At 37.1% G+C, this 19,588-nt stretch overlaps 1 protein-coding gene across 1 annotated transcript in view; it reads right to left on the bottom strand.

Annotated features, from left to right (window-relative positions):
* The window catches only part of Mmp16 (matrix metallopeptidase 16), a 244,950-nt gene that overhangs the window by 71,661 nt on the left and 153,701 nt on the right, over nt 1-19,588 (bottom strand). The window contains 2 exon segments of the mRNA NM_080776.4: nt 5,683-5,894; nt 8,410-8,571. Of these exon segments, the coding sequence (NP_542954.2) occupies nt 5,683-5,894; nt 8,410-8,571 (374 nt within the window).

The raw sequence follows: 19,588 nt of genomic DNA, 5'->3' as shown, positions 1-19,588 counted from the left end.
TGAGGTAAGGTGTCAAGAATTGATATAGGATGGTAATAAAGAAAGAAAGTTTAATTTTCTTAGATCAACATGTTAAGAGGTTCACTATGGACTACTTGAAGGATTGAATCACATTACTATAAAATATGAAAATATATTGAGGCTGAGTTCTCATGTTTCAATATATTTCCTCCTCTATCTTCATCTCTTCTTTTCAGTAAGAACATGTCCACTTTAGGAAAATGACCAGATAAAATAAAAGCAATTTTTAAAAATGAAATTGGATTCCTCTTTGTACTTATTTGGAACTCCTCAATATATTTACATAGGTGACATCTATTAAGATAACCAGTTGTGAGCAAAATAAGATTGTGATGAATGATACAAATTGGGCAGAGCATTTACAATTCAAGAGTTAGAGAAGGATGAAGAGGAGAAGTGTTGGGAATGAAGCATATTGATACAGCATGGCTGGGGCTCTTATGAATTTACAGCAGCTATGGCTATCTGTACAAGGTCAAGACCGCTGAAAATTCCAGCATCGATAAGGTAGGTCTCTCCATGTCCCACCTCTTATTGGCGAGCCATTGACAAGGTTATTAAATAAGAAGATATACAGCTTCAGTAAGAGCTACTACTGGCATAGTTGGGAGTGGATGTTATCATACCTCATTGTACATATGGATGCAAATCTCAAGAATTAAAAAAAACCCACTTAAATGGACCCCAATGATATCTACTTTGGTTTGCTGTCCTGTACATTATGAGCTAGCTCCGGATCTAAGGCAATGAGTCTTCACTCTGCACTGACTATAGTTCACTCTTCATGTTGGCTTCATGTTAGAGCCGACAGACGTTTGCTTCTCATGCTTGACACAATGAAGTGATCAGTTAATAGAACCTGTCTTCTTATGTGAAGGAAATGATGTTTCTTTCTATTTTAAATCTCGTGATTTAAAAACTACAGCTACCATTGCACTCTTCCAAATGCAATTTAATTTTTTATAATTGAAACTTAATTCATATAACCTCATTCAAATTTGTTGGTAATTTCCTTCACCCTGAAATGAAGACAAACAATGTCAGCATGTTCCAGTTAAAAGACAAAGGCATATGTCATGTTCCCAACTATATCCGGCTACTGTGAGCTCAGCTCAGTGAATGCAAGTGACAGTCTTCAGGTACCAATGTATCTTAGGGTACTGTTATGTTTTGCCTGTTCTTTGACATGTTTCTTTGATCTTCATTGCTTGTCTTAGGTGGTTTTATGGTCCCCAAAGATTATGAAGCAGCAGGGTATAGTTTTCTGATTCATGTATCAATATGGAACACACGTGAGTGTTTACACACCTGCATACGCTCACACACACACACACACACACACACACACACACATCTTCCAGTTACAACCCTGTCCTAGAATAATTCTCTGTAAATGAGAAGATGATATTGAATCCTAGGAGAGAAAACTAGCAAACAAAATGATCTATAGTAAATTTCTTGTTGTAAAAAAGATTTATTTATTTATTATATGTAAGTACACTGTAGCTGTCTTCAGACATACCAGAAGAGGGCATCAGATCTCATTTCAGAGGGTTATGAGCCACCAGGTGGTTGCTGCGATTTGAAGTCAGGACCTCTGGAAGCCATCTCTATAGCCCAGGAAGAATTCTTTCTAATGAGGTAATAATCATGCTTTTTATTGCTTTTTGTATACATATAGATTTTGTTTGTTCGTGGTGGTGGTATTATTAAAAACATACATATAGAATTGAAGTCTATTAATGCTCATTAAAAATTTTAAATATAAGAAAAAGAAGACAAGGAATAGGGAGAAAAAAGTCCGAGTCACACCTGAGTTTTAACCCTTGGACTCTGACCTCCACACATACAATGCGATGAATGAAATACCAGTAAATAAGCAATTAAATAAATTTAGTGGGGTTTTCGAAAATAAAGTAGAAAACATTCATTATTTCATTTTTTCTCCTATGGTATATACTAACTTCTGTTGAATGAGTTGCCACATTTGAATTCCTGCTCACTAGGGGTGAATGCAAATGGACTAAGTGGGCATCATCTAGTCCAGAACATGCAACAAAGGCAATGATTAGAGAAACAAACCAACATGTTACACAGATTCACGGAACAGCCAGAAAAATAACCAGAACAACTTTGGCCAGAATAGGCACTCAGGATCTGAGTTTCCTGCAGGGATACTGACTTAAAGAATGGAATACCTGAGGCTTCATAAGAGAAGCCACTAGGCACTGAAATAAGGGAGACTTGGGTGTACAAAAGGAGACGTAATGGAATAATGAGGTCTCTGGTTTATAATAAAGCAAATACATAGAAAATCATGCATCATAAGAAAGAGTAATATTAAATAATACCATTCTTCATTATATTTGAAGGGCTCCTGAGATATGAAGGTATCAAGTAGGAAGGTTAGATACAGAGAGCATTGACACTGGTGTAATGGCTAAGGTCATATCATATAGGTTAAATATCTACAGCACAAAGGGAGAAATTAGCAGACTGCCTGTCAATCACAAAGCATCACTTTGGCTCCCATGTGTTTTCATAACACTCATACCGAGAGCCTACATGTGCAGTCCTCTCTGTTAGTTACTTTTTTATCACTATGGTAGACACCTGACAGAAGCAATTGAATGAGGAAGACTTATTCTAGCCAGGGGCCTCAGAGAGTACCTCATGGAGAGTGTAAATGCTATTGGCTCTCTCTCATTGGCAGCTGGGGATTTGCTGCAGGTGACAGAGGCTCATGCGCATTGTGGCTAACCAGGAAGAAATTATATGTTTCGAAGCAAAAATGAATGCCACCTGCCAGGTTCACCCATGTGGATACATTTGGCCAGCTAGGCCACAGATCTAATGTTTCCACATCCTCCCAAAATGATATCACCATCTGGAAACACAGTCAAACACAAAAGCCTGTAGTAGACATTTCATATCCAAACTGTTCACCTTGAAAATTTGAATGAAAACTCTAAGGAAGAAGACACTAACCTGTTTTATGTAGTACAACACTGTCAGCCCCTAAGAGATTGTACAGTGGGAGGACAATAAATATGTCTTCAGTATTTCCAACTTTAAAATAGAGGGTGAAGTAAAACTTTACTCTGGAACATTTTGTCATTTTCCAGGTAGTAGAAAACTGAGTTGGAAGCTCTGGATTCGAATAGATGTATATACCTCCTTATATAAGAAAGTAGAGTTCAATAACTCTTTACAGTTATTGAAGGATTACAAATGACTTGAATTATCTGAATTTATGTTTTCTGGTAGGACAAAGAATAGTATTGAATTTGTAGTGTGGCTGTGTTGTTCATGGCTAGTATTCAACCAGACACGTTGATTATCCAATCAGTTTAGGCTTTGATTAAGAACAGCTAAGCTTCCATTGTGCTTTCCACCTCAACCTCACACTATTTACATCCAATTTAGAGCCCAAAGATCTTTGGTTCAGAAGCTATCATGCCCACTCTTTTCAATGGAATAAAAGCTGTTACATATTCAATGTTCTTGAAAAAAGTCTGTTTGTTCTAAAAATTAATTCAAACTGCTAAGTCAGTAAAACTTCCAGTTGGATTAAATTCCTAAACTATCTCTTTGCAGGCATGTTATGACTTCTATGTTTGCATATTCATGGTATGTACATTGATGTCGACCTTTTCTTTCCAGTTATATGAACAGGACATAGATAGGAGAGCAGTTTGTACTCACACATTAATGTTGCTTAACAAAGCATCCTAAGCACGCGCGCGTGCGTGTGTGTGTGTGTGTGTGTGTGTGTGTGTGTGAGAGAGAGAGAGAGAGAGAGAGAGAGAGAGAGAGAAAGAGAGAGAGAGAAAGAGAGAGAGAAAGAGAGAGTGAGAGAGAGAACGATAAATATAGTAAATATAGAGGCTGTAAATGTCAGTACTATTAAGAAAGTTGTTAAAATGAAAGACTACACTCCTCTTCAGATGATGTTATTTCAGATTTATTTCATATTTATTTCAGGAACCCTTTTTCTTATGGAGTTTTTGTAAAGAATCTAAGGTGAGATAGACAATTAGGGAAGAAGTTTAAGTTATAACTTTTACGATATTGAGAGTAGTTATCATTGCCTTATATTAGAGACCCCAGTCTACTATTTTTTTCTTTTGCTTCTGATTCCAGGAAGCAGAGCCTATACAGGCCTTTCTTCATCACCTTAGTGCACGCCCTGAGTAGTACAGTGTGCAGGGGAATGATGAGGTGGATTTCATTTTGTTGATAGATATATAGATTAATGTAGATATAGCTCTTGGCTCAGAAGACCAGTTTGTTTAGACACACAGAAATAATAAAGAAAGAATGCAGACAGAAATAGCAAAGAAGAATGCATTATTTTTAGATAATGGTGACACTATGAAAATTTTATTTTATAAAGGTAAAAAAAGCTATACTGCACTGTGGGAATTTAGATAAGCAGTAAAACCAAAATCCTGGTAATATAGAATCAACAAATTGCTGTATTTTATTTCTTTTTTTCTTTTCAATAGTGTGTTGAAGCTTAACCACAACACAACTGGGAATAATGGTGAATTATGGTGAATTATGAAGACTGAATTTATCGTACATCGTGGTCACTATAAATTGTTAATATTACTGAATTTTATACAAATGTACGATAACATTATTTAAAAAAAAAGATGAGTGACTTTGGGAATCATCACAAGGAACAATGACAGAAACACATATAGAGATGTGTGCATACATGCATAATTAAAGTAGGATTTTCCTTTAGCAACTGTATCTAAGCTTATTAACATATTGAAATGAAATCAAGTACTTTATACATATTGGAATAATATTTTTGTTATATATTTAAAATTCAGTATTCCAGACTTTTTAAATTCTGATTTTATTTTTCTTGACGATTTTAGCATTTAAAACTGTGTAAAACAAATCAGCTAATTTTCATGTTAATGCATATACACCTATTTTCTCGTTTCATGTACGTCTCATTGTGTCGTTGATAATAAAAGAACTTGCTCAAGCACATTTTTCAAATGTAAAAATGTTATTTGATAGTTTGTAATCGCAAATACAAATTAAGTATCCTGCCTAGGGACAAACAAACAAACAAACAACCCAAGTTCTACAAATTGGAAGTGATGGACGACTAGAGATTTACCTAAAATGGACAGCAGGGAACCACAAACAAAACGACAAAAGGAAAACGACAACAACAACAATGACCGTGACAATGACAGACCCAACAATGACAGCTAAGCAATGCAGTAATTGTCAAGTGAAATTATAGAATCATTTTAAGGTTTATATAGTAATGCATCTGCGCAACAGGATGCTGGGAAGTAGCTAAACTGACGGGCAAATCGGCGCTATTAAATCCCATTCATGATTTAAATTCTGCTATTTTATCTCTTCATAACATGCAGTACTTTGAACTTCACATTTACAGTCATTTCAGCTCCTGCTGACAGAAGTGCATTCCCAAAATAGAATGTCATGCAATCTTCTGCTAGACACTGACGCCCATTTGTGCATGTGATTTTTAGGATTTTTTTTTTTTTTGACTCCTAACTGGGTGAGGGCCTGGAAGGTAGAGTTAGAATGAATGAGAACTTGTTTTCTAAAACGACACTTGATACTTTATCTTCTCTTAAAAAAATAAATCGCGGGGCCTCCTACCTTGAAAACAAACATCTCCCTTCGAAGAATAGCTAGAGTGTTGAAGTTCCCATCACAGATGTTGGGTTTGGCTCCTGGATAGGAAGGTCTGCCAGTGGGAGGTCGAGGAGGTTTGGGCCTGTCATTTTTCCTTGGGTCGGCCGGAGGGACAGATCGGTGAGGGGGCACTGTCGGTAGAGGTCTTGTAGGTGGAGGGATCTTGTCAGGTGGACCTTTTGAAAACATGAGGACAGTGCTTGGCTCACTTAAATCTGGAATAGTGCTGGAAAATATGCTACAGAGAACAAGCGCTTATCAGCAGAGAGCACAGACTAAGCAAAGCTAAGAGGTTGTTAAGATCGTATATTTTCTGAAAACACAACCCCTCAAACCCACCCAACCGTTACCAAGGTTGTCTCAGACAGTCCGTATGAAGATGGGGTGCAGCCCTAGTACTATGGTTTCTTTGTTAATTTTTTTTTAGTGACTTTCATTTTATAGCTTCAACACAGTCCCTTTTGGAAGAAGGCTGCTCTCAAAACCTGTTTGGAAGTAAGTTTTTCAAGAAAAAAAAAGATGGATGAGAATAAATGCTAGATTCATAACTGTGAGCTCCATTCAAGAAAAAACCTGGACTTTGATAGAGGCTGATTCCATGAAAATATTTTCCAAAGATAAATACTAACAAATCAAAGATTAATCTACCATATGTCTCCAACTATATTTTATAACCTTTTATTGATCTCGGTATTTTTTTAATAAAATGTCTTGATGAATAACTGGGTGTTTCACGTAAATACTGAATTTAAAATGTCCACTGATCATCATACCAGTGGTGAAATATTAATGTAAAGTATTTCTAAAACGAGTGTTCCAAGTTGAGCCAAAGTTTCCTCACACAATTTGAGACAGATGTTGGCCATCATTCCTCAAGGGATTGATGCTCTCACTCTCTAATAAATGCAGAGTTGTTCACACTTAAAATTTAGAAATGGAATGGATAATCTTTCACAGCCCTCAGTTTCGACAATAATTCATGAGGTCATGGGAAATCGACTTTTTTGAGCTAACCATTCAGGAGGAATTTCTGATGTCACACACAGGCAATGTATCTCTTAGCATCGAAGCTATTTGGATTTGTTTCTGTGACATGTATCATGTAACAGTCCATCCAATACATTTCAAACTTACTTTGACCCTATGAGAATGATTATGATTGTGCTGTTAAAATTGAAAAGACTAACGAGTACAAAACAAATTAGTTCACTTAAATCGCACTGATTAAAATGCAAATCTCATCTTCTGGATACTGATTATTGGCACACTGATAGCTCGCAATTATATGTAAAATTGAGAGCTTCATGTACTTAATATACTAAAGGATACCTGCTACAGGTAATCTGTGAATGTCAAAGTTTTAATGTGTGGACTAAATGTCCTCACTAAGATAGTTAGTTGTACTGAGGAGGTCATAGTCACAGTAAATATTCATGATAGTGTGTTCTCTTTCTCTTAATATGCATTTGCTGAATAAATCCTGCGAGCAAAAACAATATTACCACCAACAAAGTTAGTTTCTCATATTAGAGTCCATGGTATATGTTCATAAACATAGGTGTTTATGTCCATACCTTTTCTGTTTACTTTCTTTATAATTTAATAAATATGCCTTTGTGGTCAGTAAGTTTTTATATTGGATAACTTATTTCTTTACCTTTAAAAAGTTTTTCATAGAAGTAACAGATGCTGGGAAACCATGCTGCTAATTTCAAAGTCGGACAGTACCAAAAAGCCCTGAGCTTGGTGCATAATGATGAGTCCTTTTGTCTGTGGGGCTTTCTCTTGTCTACCTGTGGAATCCTGGATCCCCACTGTCTACCTGAGGACATTCATGTAGCTCTGTACCTGAGATTCCTGAAATGCCTCCCCATGCTAATGAGGTATCATACTTCCTTAGTCGTCAGCTTATGTTCTTTGCTTCCCATAGATATTTTTAGCCTATTCTCCCAAACTATATAATTTTTAGTTAACCCACAAAAATAGTGTATGTGTCCAAGCTCACCCTGAATAAAGAAATATGCACAAGCTAAGATCTGCTCAGAGAGTTGTTTCATTGAATCATCAGGAAAGGCTTTTGCCTCATAGATACTAGCATCACTAAGATGCTAGGAGAAGGCATTTTGCCAGCCAGTCCTTTCACCCCTGGCATTCATTCCCAGAAGGACGGCGATCCTGCAGAAGCCTGCCTGTTCTGGGCTCTGCTTCATTCTTTCAGTACAATGTCCAGTAAAGTCTTATACACCCTGAGAGCAAGAAGAGGATGCACAAGTACAGCTGGACCTCAAAACACATACCATAAACTGGAATTTTAGATACTAAGACCAGCTGTCAGTGGCTAAGAAAAGTCTCAACATATTATGTGAAAATTTGTACTTTTAACTATTTTTATGACTTTATGCATCTATTGTAATACAATATTACCTAAATTTTAAATTGCACATTATTAAATTTTTATGAGTGTATATTTCCATTAAATTGAGCAAGAAAGCTCCATCAGTGATTAAGTTCTTTTGGAAATCTATACATCAATTTTTTTGACAACTTGACTGATGATAGAATTTTGCAGGAGGACATTTTTTTGTTCATTTTTCTCTGTTTTATATACTTCAAGAATGTACCTCTAAGAAAATATGCACAAGATTTCTGGATGCCCTTTAGGTGTTGGGAAACAGGAGTAGTAGAACCTACCATATATCTTCTGGATGCCTTGCAAATCATCATTAGGAAGCTTGAAGTTGTCTGTTTCCATGTACTGGTAAAATGGTGCCATGATAGCTGTTGGGTCGTTGGAATGCTCCAGCCCTAGAGCATGTCCCAGCTCATGGACTGCTACAAGAAATAAATCATTTCCTGTCAAATGAGAAGAACAGAGGATAAGATTATTGTACATGACAGCCATGGAATTGGAAAATGCTACTTAGTGTTACGATATTTTTAACCCATGAAAACAGAAGAACACCCCTCTCTCCAGTGATCAGTATGGTTTTATGATTTGTTTTCCTACTGGAAAATATTTTCTGTAAAGGGTGACAGGATAGTCACAAATGTTTGGAAGAGTGAAAGAATAAAAGTTTTAAAAGACCAGCAACACGAAAAACCAGTATAACTGGTGTTTATGCATCTTTCCAATCATTAGTTAAACTACACAAGCTCTCATATTATACTCATTACCGTTAAGGTAATATTGCAGTAATAAAAAATGGCAACTATACAAGTTCTATAAGGCACAGAGTATCTGTCTGCTGAGAAAACCAGATTCTGCTTATACAGAGCTACACTTTGGGCTCATGCTATTCTGACTTCCAGATGTCTTCTAATATCTTATTAACCAAAAATACAGGAACACTGTAATTTAAATGATCTATTTATTAACTCATACTAATCACATCTCTATTGGTATTAGCTTGATAAATACCGATTCTAACCTTGAATAGGTTTTCTGAACAAGAAGTATTTACAGTGATCTCGCACTGTAAATTCTCACTTAAGTAAACTTATATAATGCTGTCTATATAACATAAATGCAAGAGAATCCTCGGGGTGGTATTCAGACCATTATTCTATGTTCTCCTAACTCTCCCCATTCTTTCATTTCTCTCCTATGTCCTTTTCAATTTCATCCATCTTTAAAATCCTTATTTTATGTTTAAAGACAGATCTCACTATGTTTCCCTAGGTTCACATTCAACTGGTCTTCCTGTCTTAATCTGTGAAGTGTTAGGATTCAGTTAAACTTCTTACTATTTTGTTTCTCAGGGAAATTATTAAAGCTATTGCAGAGGAACCATGGAGGTCTTGCTAGGAATGAAAATAATTTCAAGAAATATTATTTTCAGGAAAAGCCTTTACTAACTCTTTTATATACTATAATACAAAGTAGTGACTCTCTTCTGTGAATTATATATTTTTAGCACAAAGTCAGGAAAATAACCAGAAATATTTTCACACTAATGTAGTCTGCCACAGAAAAATGAAAGGGACCATGTGTCCAATTATCATGTGATATTGACACACTGAAAATGAAGAAGCAACTGAAGGATTTTCAACATAATTTTATTATTAAAGAATATTGATTAGAGTTTGGCAAAACAAAACAAAAATAACAAAAAACAAAATAAAGAGATTTAAAATAAGATATGATAAAGATCATTTTCAATTTAAGAAACATCTTTTCTTATAAAATTAACTAGTAATAAATATTAAGACAGAAAGAAAAATGCAACACATATATGTATCATCTGTAATGGAAAATATTGTATCTTTACGAAAAGCTTACTTAATTTTCTGTGGATGTTTCAAACATTTTAACCACAGTTCCTTATTTAATTTTTGCATTTTTTGTGAATTTATCACTTATAATTATTATTTTCATTTTAGTAAATCAGAAAAGGGATCAGAATCTTGTACAAAATTTCAGTGTCATACACTAAGGCAAAATAAGCATTCAGATGTCTCTCACTCCAAATGCAGAGTGCTTACTTTTAATCACAAAGGTAAAACAGTGCACACAATGATATTTGCTTAACTACGTTACACAATGTGGCTTCCACCTGTGAGGGAAGCTCATTCAGCTGAATTATTTCACCTTACAGGGAGTTTCATTAAAACTCACGAATTAAGCTGCTCAATAGCTTCAGGAAATCACTGAACAGATGCATTAGCCCTTTCTGTTCCTAATAGAGGATTGAGAAGAGATATTGTTGGACTAGGAGAGCAACCAAGAAGAGGCTCAGACCAGCTGAGAAACCTGACAAGACAGACCATCCAGGCACACCAACTGAGTGCCTGGAAGAGACACCCTTCAGGCTCTCAAGCTGCTTGCAAGTATGAAGTGACGTCTTGGTTTACTGCAGCTTTCAAGAGCCTTCATCTATCCTGGGATTGGCCCTTGCTGGTGCAGCACTTTAAAGTTATTTATGCTTTGCTTTTCTCCCAACTCATTATTCACCAAGCTGGACTTTGTTTATATTGTTGATGTGGTCGGTCACTGACTCCCTATCTTGGATGATTAGCTTTTTTGTTTCAGTCTCCCACGGTCCTATCATACAACAGAAAATAATTTGGAAGTGGAAATGGAAAGAAAAGAGAATGAAATACAGTACCATTCTAGTACTCATAGGTGGAGGAACATGGAGAACAAAACAGATATTGTGGTCAAAGAAATATAGTGAATAAAGCAGTTTTGAGGAATGCAAATGAAGGTATAGTCAAGAGAGAGTCTATTCTCTAGTGTAAAAAAGAACTCAAGGAGAATGGTGATTAGCAAGACAATAGTAGTGAGGATATACTTGTAACTTTTGTAGTATAAAAATTTCTGAGGGCAGGGTGCAAACTAAATGTGGATTCTCAAGTTACTCAGTGAGAAGATATGTTCGGAGAGTCTTGTGAGTTTAAGCATTAGAGCATTAGGTCAGGGGGTTAAGTAGGTAGACTCTAAATCCAATGTAGAATTTGCGATTAGCCTAAAGTAAGTTAAACTAAAACTGAAGAACTTGACTCACGGCAAAGGCAAAGAATTAATGGGGGATGAAGAGATGGAAATATGGATCACAGAGGAAATGATAGCATAAATATATGCTTCTGTTTAATAAATTCTCTATGATTTCCCTACTCTATCAGTATTTTGTATTCCTGGAAACAGAAACAACAAGGCCATTGACATACAAGTCCTTGTCCTGCCATTCTGAGAGGAAAACATTTCTTTCCCTTTTGTGACCTTTTAAAAGTTGGATAAATATAAGCTTGCATGGTTATTAGGGTCTCTGTCAAAATACCTTCTTTTTTTGAATTCCCTTTCCCCATAGGGTACTGGATGATCACCTCTTCAAATTACTATTACAAAATAACATTTCCTTCGCTATGAAGATTTTCTTCTAGGTCTGTTATCCCCTTCACACAGCCAAACCCCTATATAACACTCCATACACTTATGACATTTATAGCTTATTATCATTGTCTGTTCACATACTTTCTTGCATATTTTGAGTAATTCAGACAGAGCCTTAGACTATTTTATTTTTGAAATTTTGCAGGCGTTGGCTGCCTCAAAACAGATATTTAATATTTTAATGAGTTTGAATAAATAGAAAAATATAGCTGGAGAGTGGAAAGCTAATTTAAAACAGAAGAATATAAATAAATATGTAAATTCTACCTACATGTGGTTTGGCATGCTTCTCTAGATACCTTGTAAAGAACATGAAGGGAATGGCAACACTAGGACAAAGGCCAGAAAGGAAACTTAGGAAACTTTAGACAGTAGAACAAAAGGACTCACTACTTTCTGTTGCTCAAGGAATGACAGCAAAAGCTTGTATTTCCACATAATATACAGGGTTCATGGAGTAAAAGAAATCTATGTTATGAAGAATGAGTTTCATTTTTGTACAAGATTAATAGCCATTGCAGGGTACAAAGAATGAGAGACGAGTGTCTGCATGGTTAGGAGAGAAAGGTGGTTATAAAAATAGAAGTCATGTAAATAGTGGAGTATGTGTCATTTTTAGATATTGGAGCATCTTTTGGGTATATGTCCAAGAGTGGTATATTTGGGTCCTCAGGTAGTACTATGTCCAATTTTCTGAGGAAATGCCAGATTGGCTTCCAGAGTGGTTGTACCAGCTTGCAATCCGGCCAACAATGGAGGCGTGTACCTCATCAGCTTCTGCTGTCCCCTGAGTTTTAGATTTAGTGATTCTGACTGGTGCGAGGTGGAATTTCAGAGTTGTTTTGATTTGCATTTCCCTGATGACTAAGGATGTTGAACATTTCTTTAGGTGATTTTCAACCTTTTTTATAATACCCAGAAGCTGATGGCTTCGACAGAGGAATGGATATAGAAAATGTGGTACATTTACACAATGGAATACTACTCACCTATTAGAAACAACGACTTCATGAAATTCTTAGGCAAATGGATGGAATTAGAAAGATCTTGAGTGAGGTAACCCAATCACAAAAGAACACACATGGTATGCCTTCACTGATAAATGGATATTAGCCCAAAAGCTCAAAATATCCAAGATACAATTCACAAACCATATGAAGCTCATGAAGAAGGAAGACTGAAGTGTGAATGGTTCAGACCTTCTTAGAAGGGGGAACAAAAACATTCACAGGAGGAAATATGGAGACAAACTGCAGATCAGAGACTGAAGGAAAGGCCACCTAGAGACTTCTGCACCTGGGGATCCATCCCATGAACAGAAACAAAACCCAGAGAGTATTGTGGATGCCAAGAAGTGCATGCTGACAGGAACCTGATATAGCAGTCTCCTGAGAAGCTCTGCCAGAGACTGACAGATACAGAGGTGGATGCTTGCAGCCAGACATTGAACTGAGAATGGGGTCCCCAGTAGAGGAGTTAGGGAAAGGACTGTAGGAGCTGAAGGGGTTTGCAACCCCGTAAGAGTAACAATATCAACCAACCAAATTTTCCAGAGCTCCAAGGGGCTAAACCACCATCCTAAGAGTACACAGGGATGGATCTATGGGTCAATCCACATATGTAGCAGAGGATGGCCTTGTATGGGATCAATGGGAGAAGAGGCCCTTAGTTCTGTCAAGGCTCAATGATCCAGTGAAGGGGAATGTTGGGGGAAGGGAAGTTGGAAGTGAGTGGTTGAGGGATCACCCCATAGAAGCAGGTGGAGGGAGGATGGGATAATGGGTTTCTGGAGGGAAAATCGGGAAAGGGAATGACATTTAAAATGTAAATGAAAAAATATCCAATAAAAGAAAAAATAGAAGCTGTATAGAATTCAACTAGGACTTTGGGGGAGGGGTACTCTAAGTAGAGAAAAAGAAAGTAAAAGAAAAAGAAAGAGAGATACTTCTGAAGAGGTATGAGAGTATGTTTACAGGTATGCAATTTGGACAGACTCCTAACTTAAGCCAGCAGTAATTATTTACAGGTTAGTGTCAGGCTTCAAAGAAACAAAACAAGCAAAGAAACAACTAAAACCTCATCATTTTGGACAAAAAAAATCTAACTCCAATTGTAAACACCTTAATAGTTAAAATCCGCAAAATCTGAAAACAGTGAGTTTGTTTGTCCAAGCAATATTAAGCAGTTGTACCCAGTGGTAGGTGTAGTAAAGCAGCTTTCACACATGCACAGCCTGGCTATGTGGAGGAACTTCAGCTTGAACCCTAGCTAAGTCGTATGATATTTAAAGAAAACTCTTCACAAGAGGAAGAACATTTAACTAAATGAAGAAAAAAAATAAAGAGTAGCAAACAAAAGAAAATAAATTAAAATAAATAAAATAAAAGCCATCAATCCAAGAGCAGAAAACTCAAAACAGGTTCTAAATTTTATAGCAAACTCTCAGTTAAATGTGAGTTCAGCAGGGGGTCAGGGCTGCTTCTTATGATACTGGACTTTCCTTGTCTTCTTCCTGTGGCAAGACAGATATGTCATCTTAGCCAAAATCCCAATGTGGTTTCCCAAGAAGACTCTTGATTTTATACTTTAAAAGGAAAAATATTCAATCTTCACTGCTTTTCACCTTGTGTAGCAACTGGCCTTTACTTGCAAACCAAATACCAGGAGTCCAGTGCCTAAGTAAACTTGTTGGAACCAACCGTCCTGCACTTAGGCAGATAAATACTGCTTTCAGCCATCCCTCTAAGTTGTTGGCCAGTAGCCTAGCTAAATTATTAAAAGCACTTCAGATCTTACAGGAAAGGAGTCTCCTGGTCACTTTTTCCCTTGGCTTGCAAAAATAAATCACACAGACCAGCAACCAGGTCATAATGGCCAAAATCAATTCATTGCATGAATCGGTCATGAAATTATTCAAGTTTTTAACAATAATTATTTCCAATGGTGGAACTATCCCCTTGCAAAAGGAATATATAAGATTTTAGAAGAAAGTTAGCAGGATTAGGATATGAACTTATGACCTGTTGTAAAAGGATGCTGCCTTAATCAGAACCATTTGCCAAGGGTTCCAAATAATTACCATTCCTCAGATGATTGGCAATAATGTAATTAAACGTCACTCGCAGCCTCACAATAGTCTAGAAGGATAAGTTGTTAAATACAACACCACCCTGTGATTTGAATTCTACCAGGAACAAAAGTTGTTGGCACATAATGAGGTTTAGGTAATCAGAATGCAACCAGACCTCTTCCCTAATGCTGAAAATAGTAACTGCTTCTGCAGTGTCCCTTTCATTCATGCTATTTAGGCTTTTCAATTGTAATATGCCTGATCTTATCAACAAAGGAGAAATCAGTCTCTCGTTCTGAGTGCAGAAATAGCACTTGCTACTCTTGCAAAATTCTGAGTTTTGTGTGTGCCTTTCAATTGCGTCTCTAATCTCCTTTCTTTTGTGTATTCCAACACCCTATGGAATGCAGAACTGGATATTATGAGAGACAATGAATTGTTTGTAATTTCCCTGTCTTAATTATGTCTTTATTTTATCCAAAGTTATTGCACAACTCCATCCGTTTTTATAAGCTCTTTCCACTGATAACATGTCCTGAATACAAGTGAATGATTTTGAAGCACTTCCTACATATCAATTTGTAGAAAACACACATTTATAGACCTTCTTAAACATTGAAGTGCTGGCACCATTTGATCTATTCTCCTGTTTCATTCCATAAATTGGCACTGTGTAACCTTCAAATGTAAGTAAGTATTTACCAGAGGTTTACACTTCTCACCTTCTAGTGTCCAGATAACTAGTTAAATCATCCTGGTGCAGTTCATCAGATAATAGTGTCTTTGGTATTTGTATTCTCAGCTTGATTAATTCTGGACCCATAGTGAGTCTGAACTCTTGCCATTTCCTCGGACTCTTGCCAATTCAGTGGAGCCTCATGATTACTTCTGGATCAAGTCGATGCTATTGATTGGTGTTTGGTGCGTGCCAATTGGATTGGACTGCCACTAATGATTCCTGTTTGGTGTTTTCGACTGGACTGCTGATATCCTGACCAGGAATATCTGTATTGCCCCAAATAAATACTTCTAAACATGTCTACAACACTCTTTTCCTATTAGCTATCTTTATCCTCTACCTTAGATTGGTGGGCAAGAAGGGACAATGAAGCATTCTAGAACCCTAAGTAAAGTAGATGTAGAAAAAATCTAAGCCAACACAGAACACTGATGGAGGCATATAACAGAGGCTATTCACTTCATGCAAAAGAGGAGGAGGAAGAAGAGGAAGAGGAGGAGGAGATGAGGATAATGATGATATTGAGGGTGCTTTCCTAAGAAATTGCGGGCTGTCTGTGTGACATTTAGCCTGCTACAAGTATGTACAAATTAGGCAAAATCCAATATTGGTTATTAAAATATAGGCAAATAAATCACCATGTAATAAACTTACGAAAACCAGGAAATAGTTTCCAAACCTATATAAACTAATAATTATTTAGAATTCAATGTAAATAGACATGGTAAAGTAAATAAATACAATTAAAGCAACTAAGGTCTATGGTAAGCACCTAGTGGAAACTCTATAAAAACATTTGGATCTAAAGGCTATAAGTACGTTTATTATTATTTAGGTTATAGTTTGGTCATGAAGTCTGTAGTGACGGTTTTAGTATTTTATTTCAGAAAAGACTTAATAGGAAAAAATATAGTTAATTGCAGCACAATATTGAAAGAAATATGAGTTGTCATTTTCCTCTCTACTGAGTTCAGTTAAACTTCTAAAAAAACATTCTTGGTTAATGTGACATCTTATTTATTCACATGGAAGCTATTTGTGCTCTGTTTTCCCCAGGGTATCTTAGTCTGATTTGTAGATTAGTGAGGGCCATTACAAAGGATTATTCACCTCTCTGTGGCTACTACAAAGCAAATCAATATTCATGATTATTTAGACCACAGCAATCATAATAAATCATAGAGGCTGCTTTTCATGACTAAATCTGTATTATTTTGTATATCACAATTTGAATAATACCAATTATTATCTAAATAGCAATCCTGCTGCTATGTGCTACAATTTCCACACCAGTAGCCACAATACAACATCCCTTAAGAAACATGTTGGCAAGGATGTGGAGAAAGAGGAACACACCTCCATTGCTAGTGTTATTGCAAACTGGTACAACAACTCTGGAAATTAATCTGGAGGTCGTGCAGAAAGTTGGGAAGAGATCTACCTGAAGATCCAACTAGATAAATTACCGTTGGCCATATACACAAAAGATGCCCTACCATTCCCACCTGTGCTTCACTATGTTCATAGTGGCCTTATTTGTGATTGCCAGAAGCTGGAAACAGCCTAGATGTCTCACAATGGAAAAATGGACCCAGAAAATATAGCTTATTTATACAATGGATTGCCATTTGGCTATTAAGAATGAGGATATCATTTGCCTGGTCAGAGTCACACTGATGTATTTTATATTATCTGTGACTATTGTGAAGGGTGTCATTTTCCTAATTTCTTTCTCTGCCTGTCTATCCTTTGATATCACCTGAAGACTGCTACATGCCCTTGACAAGATGGTCATTTTTACAATATTAATTCTCCAAATCCATGAGCATGGGAGATCTTTCCATCTTCTGAAATCTTCAATTTCTTTCACAAGAGACTTAAAGTTCTTGTAATATAGATCTTTCAGTTGCTTTGTTAGAGTCACACCAAGGTATTTTATATTATTTGTGGCTACCTGATTGGGCTATGGGACTGTTTAGAAGAAGTGCAAGCTGGCAGGAGCCTGATATAGCTGTCTCCTGAGAAGCTCTGCCAGAGGTGGATAACTCGCAGGCAACCAGTAAACTGAGAACAGGGTCCCCATTGGAGAAGTTAGAGAAAGGAATAAAGGAGCTGAAGGGGATTTCAACCCCCTAAGAACAAGAGTACCAACCAAGCAAAACTCTCAGAGACTAAACCACCAACCAAAGAATACACATGGACTGACCCATGGCTCCAGCTGCACATGTAGCAGAGAATAGCCTTATTGGGCACCAATGGGAGGAGAAACCCTTAGTCCTGCCAAAGCTGGATCCCTCAATGTAGGGGAATGTCAGGGAGGTGAGAAGGAGTGGGGGTGGGGGAACACCTTCAAAGGAGCAGGGAAATGGGGGAATGAGAAAGAGGGTTTATGAACAGGAAACTGGGAAACGGGATAACATTTGAAATGTAAATAAGTAAAAAAATCCAACAAAAAATAGAGAGAGGACTAAAAGTAAAACACAAACAAATCAGAAAAAGAAAAGAAAGAAAAGAAAATGAGGTCATCATGAGTTTTGCAGGCAAATGAATGGAACTTGAAAATATGATAATGAGATAGTTTAGACACAAAAGAACATGCATGGTATGTACTCAATAATAAGTAGATATTAGCCAACAAAAAAGGACAGAACACACAGGTTACAATCCACAGAACTCAAGAAGGGTAAAAAGCCAAAGGGCCTAAGTGAAGATTCTTCAATCTCACTTGTGAGTGAGAAAAGAGCAATCAGGGAAGGCAGAGGGAGGGAGAGATCTAGGCAGAGAAAGAAGGGGGAAGGAAAAGAGAGAACATGATCAGGTATCATGTTGGGGAACAGGAGAGAAACCCTAAGGTTTACCAAAAAGAATGGAAATCTGCAACCTCAAGGGATGGGAGGTGGATTGGCCTTTTATAATGTTCTAGAGACCTGGGAAGTGGCAGACTCTTAGGATTCAAAGGGAGGGACTTGATAAAATGCCCAACAATGGAGAGAGGGACCTTGTAGAGAAACATCCAGTAGAAAGACAAGGTATCAAGTGGAGGAATGAAGTTGCCATTAGACAGTCAAAAACACTGACACAGAATTGTTCCTGTCCAAAAGAACTGCAGGGACAAAAATAGAGAAAAGTCTGAGGAAAAGGAGGTCCAGTGACAACCCAACTTGGGATCCATATCAAGGGGAGTCCCCAAGACCTGACATTATTGCTGATGCTATGTTGTGCTTACAGACAGGAGCCTAGCATGGCTGTCCTCTGAGAGGCCCAACAAGCAGGTGACTGAGACAAAAGCAGATACTTACACCCAACCAATGGACTGAAGTCTGGGACCCACCCTTGTGGTTGAATTAGGAAAAGGCTGGAAGAAGCTGAGGGGCAACCCCACAGGAAGACCAGCAGTCTTAATTAACCTGGGCTGCTGAGATCTCTCAGATACTGAGCCACCAACCAGGCAGTATATAATAGCTGGGCCAAGGACCCAGGCACATATACAAAAGAGGACTGCCTACTCTGGTCTCAGTGACAGAAAATGTGTCTAATCATGGAGAGACTTGAGACCCTAACGATTGGAGAGGCCTGGTTTGGGTGTGGGGTGTGTTTTAGGGATATCCTCTTGGAAGATGGATGGAGAAGGAACTGGATGTGGAACTGTGACAGGGCAGACAGAGAGATGGTAATGACCAGACTGTAGTAAAATAAAAGTAATAAAAATATAGTAAAATAAAATAAAACAAATGCCCCCACATTAAACCTATTAATTCCTAGCATATACAAGGAAATATTTATAGAATTAGCAAACTAAAAATAAACAATTTATCATAATACATAATCGATTTTTATACCTGTGCCAGAAAATCTGAGTATCACATACTCCAAAGATCATAAGAAGACATTTTTTTTACCCCTTTGTAGTTTGTTTCCTTTGACAGACTGGGTCTTGCTATGTTGTCCAATTGGACTTGAAGTCACACATTTCAAAGAGATTTCCTGTCCCTATCTTTATCCCTGTCCTTGTCGCTCTCCCTCTCTTTCTCTCTCTACCCCTTTCTCCCTCTTCCTGTCCCTCCACCTCCTCCTCCTCCTCTCAAGTATGTGTACATGTAATATTTTTATTCATTTACATTTGGTGTGTAACTTTCCATCATATGTTTCTACCTGTAGGAAAGTTCTCAAT

This window comes from Rattus norvegicus, chromosome 5 (genome assembly GCF_021556685.1).
Source record: "Rattus norvegicus strain SHRSP/BbbUtx chromosome 5, alternate assembly SHRSP_T2T, whole genome shotgun sequence".
NCBI lineage: Eukaryota > Metazoa > Chordata > Mammalia > Rodentia > Muridae > Rattus > Rattus norvegicus.
The sequence above is the reverse complement of the archived record's forward strand: the minus strand, read 5'-3'. Positions and strand labels throughout refer to the sequence as shown.